The 8,670-nt window shown below is 33.6% G+C and overlaps 1 protein-coding gene across 3 annotated transcripts in view; it reads right to left on the bottom strand.

Annotated features, from left to right (window-relative positions):
• Window positions 1-6,125: 6,125 nt before the first annotated feature.
• CDH19 (cadherin 19) overlaps window positions 6,126-8,670 on the bottom strand; it is a 49,986-nt gene continuing 47,441 nt past the window's right edge. For 2 of the 3 annotated variants that reach the window (XR_003794385.1, XM_029228044.1), the window contains one exon: window positions 6,126-6,840. Coding sequence is in view for 2 of the 3 variants with exons in the window: in XM_029228044.1 (XP_029083877.1) it covers window positions 6,826-6,840 (15 nt within the window). In the remaining variant the exon portion in view is untranslated. The remainder of the gene's footprint in view (window positions 6,841-8,670) is intronic. The other variant, XM_029228032.1, reaches the window with a different exon arrangement.

The raw sequence follows: 8,670 nt of genomic DNA, 5'->3' as shown, positions 1-8,670 counted from the left end.
GGATAGGTGAACACAAGTGTGAGAAATACGTAGGATTTTCACAGTTCACACTTTTTGCTAGTATGTCCTTTGGTACAGATTTCATTTTCAAGCATTTATGTAAAAAAATAAAGTAACATGACTGTAGACTATTTTATGAAGTGGGAGAAATTTTTGCTCTTAAAAACTATGTTATTGGGACAAATTATTTTAACAATGTGTGATAATGGTAAGGTAGTATGAATAAATATACCATATGATTTATCAGCTTCTAATTTTATTTATATAATCGCTAAAACTTAAAACATTTTCAATTGATCAGTTGAAATTCTATGTAAATTGAATTTGTCATGTGCAGGTATGTTTTAAGTTTTAAAGAGAGTTAAAATTAGTTAATTAGCTCCGCAGAGGAGTAATACGGAGATCAGCTGGGATAAGAAAGGAGTTTCTGAAAACTGAGGTGGCATTATGAGCTGGATAATTGCCTAGAAGTTGCCTGAGTCCTAAGATTGGATAGATGAAAAGAAGATGATAAAAATGTACTCATCAGAGAACATACGGCAACAGGTCCTTAATTTTTTGTTTTTAAAACGAGAAAGGACAGGGAAATGTAGATAGAAGCCAAAGTGCAGCTTTTCGTTTTGTATCTTCAGAGTTGCTGAGAACAATCTGCTTTGTAATTTAATTTTAAATTCTTAACATAAAATTAGAACTGTGGGTATCAGACCTTAGATATTACAACTGGTATGAAAGCTTTCTCTTGGAGCCATTAGCATGTGAACTTCACGTTTTCCATGTAGTTCTAATAAAGCATAGAAATAACTTCATTTCTCCATTAGTTACAAAAGTGAGCAAAACCAACCCTTTCTTTTTTGATAGTTTTAGTTTGTTTCTAAAATATTTATACCTAGAAAAAGTTGCCAGCAAATGTTGTTACTACTTAACTTAGCAGGTCTTTTTCCAAATAAATGTCACAGAGGAGCGACTTTCAATCAGAACATCTCATACATAATGTATAACTTGAGCAATTAATTTTTTCCTTTGGTAATAATGGCACATTACCCTGGAAGGGTGAAGGTGTGCAGGCAGGAAGTAACAGCAAGTTAATTATTGTCCTGAATTAATTCATTTTCTTCTCTCCATTTTTTTTGTATTATTAACCACAGTCAGCACACTGTACATTACATCCCCAGGATTTATTTATTTTATAACTGGAAGTTTGTACCTTTTAGCCATCTTTGCCCATTTCCACTTCATTTTCTTTTTGGCCATAATATTTCAAGAGTAAGGAGATAAGTCTATGAGCATTCCTAAAGTTAAACTTAATATAATTATAATAATTATTATTTTAAGAATCACAACAGGTAAAAATGTCATGTTTGCTATACATTAAGCCCAGTTAATTATTTATATGTATTATTTCAGTTAATTCCTCCAATGATATGATGAGTTACATATCCTTAATATCCCTATTGTACAGATGAATCCCATATATAATCTCTATTCCCTTTCCTAGGACAAAATATTCTATAGATTTGTACCTCTATGTAATCATGAATATATGGTCATTTCCATGTCCAGCCTTATTTCTAGCTGAGATAAACCACTTAGCACTGCAGAAGCCAAAAGAACATATCACATTTTAACTATTAAAATGAATAAGCACAAAGAAATAGCATGAAATAAAGTTGTATAAACTATTGTAACAGGCTTTCAGATGTCCTAAGAACACTATAAATTATATTGACTTTTTTTGTATTTTGCTAATGTTTTCTACTAGTAAGGTGAAATTTAAATTATTCAAACTATATGAAATGTCAAATTGATTTGATATGTTAATGTATCCACTTTATCGATTAGTTTGTAACTTGAAAGAAACATCATGAAAATGTTTCATTTTATTCCGTTTTTAAGAAACACTTGCCTTGATCTTTCTTATGCCCACTTTGGCCAAGGTGGTTGTCTCTCTCCCTGTTCCACTTACTCTGCTGCATCTGGACCTCTGGTTTCTGGGTGGGGATGGAGAGATGAGAGATAAAGGGCATATAAACAAGGCTGGCTCTATCATAATTTCACAGCCAAAGTTCTGTGTGACGACAGGCATCTGACTGCTGGCACTCTATTCTGGAGCTCGTGCATTGGGTGTTTGGAGACATTTTAAGGACCAGAGGTCCCTGTTTTTCCTTAGCCTGTGTGACACAGTCTTTGGATGACTGATTTAAGCTCCTTTCAGCTTCTACATTCTGTGCAAAATTTCTACACCTGGAACCACTTAACCTATGGGAAATTCATGCGGTTTTGCCTTGCCAAAGGCTAGGAACTGCATTTTTCCCAGTTTTAGCCCTCTCTGTTTCCCTGCCATTTCATATCAGGCAGCTTCCCATCCTTAGAGCTCTCTAGGAAAAAAAGACAGCAAGAAATACTAACGTGTCTCAAGGATCTAATCTGTGATTGAGATGCTAGTCTCTAATGTAATTGTGAAATTATAGTTTCCTGGAAGAGGGGATAGATAGTAGAAAGGAGATAGTTGATAGATGGATATGTGGATGGGAGGATGGTTGGAGGGGTACATAGATATATAAGACAGACGTAATTGGATATGTAAAAGCCACATAATCCTTTTCTACATTTATTTCCAGCTTTTAATGTACTTGATATCTAATGCCTATTTATATCATATAAAAGAACATGAAGCTACCTTGTAGGTTTTGTGTAGCCCTGTGAGCTTAACAATGCATTTGTTACCAAATTGTGTTCTAAAATATGAAGCATAGAATTCTCATGCATCACAAATGTTTTCCTATTCATCACACTTCAAGGGAACTTATTCATATGAGAACTTCTACAGCAATCATCAAAGGATGTGTTTTGACTAAACAGTATAACATTATTACCTTTCCCCACAGCAGGAAATGATATCAATAAGTACAAACAAGTTAAAATACCAAATTCATATAATTTCTAGAAAGATTTTGAAAAATCTTATTGTAACCCAGAACTACCCAGTGCTAACCTGGTTAAAAAAATACATTAATTTCACATTAATATTCAACAATGTCAATACGGCTTCTATAGAGGACCAAGTAAAATAGATTGGGATTCATTATTACATTCATTTAAGAAATATTTATTGGTCACATACCATCTGCTAGAAACAATTTTAGACAAGAACAAATGAAAAAGTCCGACAACCCCTTGCTCAATTAGAGTTTACATTCTAATAAAGGATAAAGGCAATAACAAGTAACATATATATAATGTACTTGCTACAAAGTAGCTGAGTGATTTGATGCAAAGAAAGGCAGAGCAAGGGACACAGTGGGAGAGAGTGGTCCGGTAAGCCTTTCTGAGGAAGTTGCAATTGATCACGGACTTGAATGAAGTGAGGGAATGAAAAATAGAAATGTTTGGAGGAAGATTGCTTCAGGCCTAGAGCATGGCATTAGAAGAGGTCAGAGCACACAGAGATAAGCAGACACAGGATAATATATGACCTTGTATGTCAGGTCAGAAAACTGATTTATATTTCAAATGCGCTGTGAAGCCCTTGGGATCACTCAGTGCTAGAAAAGAAAGGGATCTGTGCATTCCAGCAGAATAAGGTCAGCTGTTACGATGCTGGGCTGATATTTATTGAACTCTTGCGTTTTGTCTGGTACTACGTGTGCTTCCTGTTTTACTTATTCTTCACAACAATCGTGTGAAATACATACATTAGACCTCGTTTTACCGATCACAACCTCAGATACGGAAAGATTAGACAGTTCGATAAAGTTCACGCAATTATTTAAATAAAAGTGAACTAATTCAAACTCAGATCTGATAGGCTCAAGCTATGTGCTTAGTGAACAACTATTATTGCTAACATTTTCTGATCCCTATAAAGGATTTCAATATTTTCCTGTTTCAACCACTAGTAATTTAAGACTTACACATAAACCTGTAAGTTAATGAAGGGTGCTGTTTAAGTAGTGCAGGTATTAATGCGAAGCTGTGCTATTTCATAAATATCCTCGCATTGATTTACCTTTATTAAAATTTACAAAAATGAGACCTTAATGTCATGTCTTTAGCTTAGGATACAGCTGTGTTCTTGCAACAGCCGTGTGACTAGATAAAAAGGTTAAAATAGTTATTGAAATATTACCAAGTATAACTTCTAGAAAATTGCAACTTCTCTACTAGAATCAGATAGTATTTTCTTGATATAGTTTAAAAGGACACTTTCTAGACTAGCAAATAGGTATCCAGCCCTGAATCTCTTTTCCTATGTACCCTATGATTGAAAATCCTATCATTAACTAAACCAGAATTTATTTTAACACATCTTCTTAGTGCCACTGGACTCAAACACTAAACTTAGTGATGCAGATACTGCATTTTTATAAGGTGTTCATCCAAGTTGATAAGTTGTTTATAAGGCTTTCATTCATGACTGAACTAACTGCAAGCCTCAGAAGACCCTATTTCTTTTTTTCTAATCTATTTTCCATGGATTGCTTCATCTGCTGTTTATCATACATTCCAGTTCAACCAAGATCATATAGCACTATTTTCTAAATACAGGGTACAGCCATTCATGGAATAATTCATGACAATTTCCCTAACTATACTCTTTCAATTTTTATGTCCATATGATAGGAATATAAATGTTCTCTCAACCCATACATTTTTTTACCTGCAAGTTTTTACTTTATTTTTGAATTTTCTTTTGTTTACTGTTCGTACTTTTCCCTAAGTAAATAATGATATGAATATACCAGGAGTTACTACAGCTTATGTCCTCTCTACTACATTTAATATCTTCCTAAATTGTTGTATTTCAAGTCTGATTTTCTCAGGCTTTTGTAAAATGGTGATATCTGTGTTGCTGACATAATGGTACCTGATTGATACTGATGAAAAAATTCTCTTCTATTACATGGTATGGATGGTATTGTCTTAAAGTACAGAGAAAAAATATATTGTAGCTATTGAACTACTCCAACTTTATCTCAAAATTATTTGAAGTACTTGATTAGAACATATATGGTCAATTTGGTTCAGCTCAGTTTCACATGCTATTAATAAAAAATGAACACATAAAGCTATTTTGAGGACACAGTATTCACTACTTTCTTTCTGTTCAACCTGTGAATTTTGAATTCCACTTTGATTTGGATAGAATAATTGAGAATCATTCTTACAAGGTTGATTAAAATTAAAGTGTTTTATTATCTTACTATCTAATGTTACCTTAAAGCTTTATGTCCAGCAGCTTAGCATACTTCCTTCATGTTACCATAAAAGTAACTATTGTACCTAATTTTATATTCCATAATAAAAAAAATGACACAGAAGAATCAGTTATAGTCTAATCTCTTAATAAAAAGGGAAATGCTGAGAATTTTATCATGTTTTATTTTGTGCATGGTAAGAGCAAGGCAGCTGATCGTAACATTTAGGATGAATAATAACTCCAGTTTGAATCCAGTATTCCTTTCATTTATATTATTTTTAGTAGCAATAAAATTAGAAATCAAAAACTAAAATTAAAAAAATTTCACACTTCCTACCATTTTCTTAAAGTTCAAATTTAATGTTCAGTAAATGTTGATATGTGTTTTATCATAGTATTGTGACATGATAAAGATGTATTTTGGATACATAAGAAAATAACATATGAAAATCTCCTAAACAAAGTCTATGTCCCTTTTTTTATATAAAGCTGTAATATCAAAGAGAATACAAATTTACACTATATCTTTGAGTAATTAACAGGTACAAAGCATCTGTCTAAATTTGAAATCAGTTTTAAAATGTGGTCTTGATGACATTTTTAAAATATCAAACTAGAATGAATCATAGACTCTCAGTCAGATGCTTGCTTATTCATAGAGAAGAAACAGTTTTTAAAAGATGTGTATAACCACCGAGATTCTCCTAGGTGTTTATCTCTGTAGAGTATCGGGAACTTACACACATAAACTCTTCACTCTTACTTTGTAAGATTTTAAAAATGGATAAATGAAATAATATTAAGACAATCTAGATCAGGGCCCTTTTCACATTAAACTTTCAAAAATTTTGAGAATTTGTATTGGATGGTATTGGAAAAATGTCAGAGGAGTATTTCAGGGGCACACTAGAGCTGGCCTGCCTTGGCACCCGAGAGCTGACTGTTAGCTTCACTTCCCCATACCTGCAGTCAGTGACAATGGATGGGTAGCTTGAAATAACCATGGGATACTTACCCCAAGAATATCAGAAAACATTATAAATTGGGTCTTTTCCTTTTTCCCAAGAACCGGAGTATACAACTCTTTACCAAGAGACTACCAGTTTGCGCAAATACACATTAGCATTTAAAAAAATTATTAATAAAAAAGCCCTAATTATTTGACTGCATAGCCGAACCAAACATGCATGCTAATCTTTTAAAGCGAGGTCCCAATTCATTAAGGTAATCATAGTTTTCATCCTGATCAAAGACTGCTGACCCTAAAGAGCTCAGGGATCCAGCTAAGGACCCTGTCCCCTCAAAAGCATAGGTCTGGAGGGAGTCAAAAGGAGGGGCACAGGGATCAGTGTTAGCCTCTTCGAGCTTTTCTAGAATGAATTTCCTGAATACGGCACTATCTGGGCCAACCTGCAAAGACTGCCTGTACAGGCTCCGAATTTCTACCCTGGTGGCTCTCCGAGTCTTGCGTTCCCGCATGACTGTGCCACCCTGCAGCTCCACTATGTCAAATGCCTCTGTATCCTCCTCTCCGCCACCTTCATCATCATATCTGAATATATTCTCTCTGAAATCTTCACCTTTCTCAGGAAATAGAGTCTGTTTCCTTCGTTGTTTCAGACCTAGGTTCAAAAAAATAAACCCTGTCAAAGAGAGCATACAAGAACATTAATTAACACAAATATAATACAATATTATATATTATAAATACATATGCTTCATATTACCCATAATATTACTATTATATTATAAATATATAATATATAATAAATATCATATATTAATATGTTATCATATATTTATACTAAACACATTATTAAATATTGTATGCTACAATATTTTATATTATATATTATACATAAATATATAATGTACTATTTAATAAATATTATGTCATAATATATTATATAAGATATTGTTAAATATTGTTATTTATAATAAACTATATAATTCTTGCTTCTGTTACAAGCTCAAGACATAAGCTTCGATTTTCTGATTATAAGACAAAAAGATATATTTGCTATTGAAAATTTACTGAAGGGACTTGCAGAATGACAAGGAAGTATAACAATCTTTCTGGCTGATGGTTTAAAGTAGAAAAACATCATAAAAATATAGCGAATTGGGCTTCCCTGGTGGCGCAGTGGTTGAGAGTCCACCTGCCGGTGCCGGGGGCGCGGGTTCATGCCCCGGTACGGGAGGATCCTGCGTGCCACAGAGCGGCTGGGCCCGTGAGCTGTGGCCGCTGGGCCTGCGCGTCCGGAGCCTGTGCTCTGCGACGGGAGAGGCCGCGGCGGTGAGAGGCCCGTGTACCGCAAAAAAAAAAAAAAAAAAATAAAAAATATATATATATATATATATATATAGTGAATTGTTTATGATGATCAATTTAAGATTAAAAATTTTATATTTTTCTTATATATTGAAAATGGAACAAAGCAGAATCTGTATGCATCTGCCAATCTCAGTAACCAATGATCCATGTTAGTGGAAGTTAAGTACACAGAACTGATTTGTTTTTCGCCATTGAGACAAATTCTGTGGCATAATTATTTTCTAAGTTAATATTTATTGACTACAAAGTATGTACCAGTCATTTTTCTGAAAGCTTTACATTTATTCATTGATTAGTTGTAATACCCGTATTTTATTATAATTCTCTATTAAAGATAAGGAAACTGAAGTGCAGAGAGATTAAGCCACATACCCAGAGTCACACAGCTAGGAAACAAAAAGCTGGCATTCAAAACCAGAAAGTTGGTTCAGAATCCGTGCTTTGTTATACCATATTAATTTCAGAAATTCCAAACCTATCAGGTTTCTGAACCATAACACTGGTATGTCCACATCGATCAATTATATAAGATAATTTTAGGATTTTGTAGAAACAGAACAATTTCAGAATGCTTTTTTAAATATTTAAATTTTAAAGAAAAGTGCGTGTGTATATGTGTGTGTTTGTGTGTGTTTCATGGATAGCCAATCCTTACACAATCTTGGATCTTATGTAGCTGTTCAGCATTTCATCTATAAGAATTGAAACAGGAAGTAATGTTATTAATATTATCACAAAGAGAAATACATTAGGCCATATTTTATACAAATTTTACATTTAAAGAAATTGAAATAGTGTTCTTGAAATAAGGCCATCGTGTTTGAATCCTGGCACTGTACTTTAATACAGCAGAGGTATATGGTTGAAATAGAAAGGGATCTAATAAATAATTTTTCAATCTATGAAAATTGAAGAGCGTATTCTTGAAACTTTCACAGGAAACTGCTGACTACTGGTTTACCCTGATTTCCCACCTTCTCAGTATTACTCGTGCCCTTGACAGTGAGGCTGCCCTTGGTATTTACTTGCAGGGTTTCGGGACTAGGTTTAGTTCTGTACCAGTGAGTAACTTAGTACTTGCATCCTGCAAACATTATACTGTTTTTACTACTTCTTGCTTCTGATATCTAGCTATGTA

Source organism: Monodon monoceros, unplaced genomic scaffold (assembly GCF_005190385.1).
Source record: "Monodon monoceros isolate NGI ecotype Baffin Bay Population unplaced genomic scaffold, NGI_Narwhal_1 Super_Scaffold_1, whole genome shotgun sequence".
In the NCBI taxonomy this organism is placed as follows: Eukaryota; Metazoa; Chordata; class Mammalia; order Artiodactyla; family Monodontidae; genus Monodon; species Monodon monoceros.
This window is presented reverse-complemented; position numbering and strand designations above follow the sequence as displayed.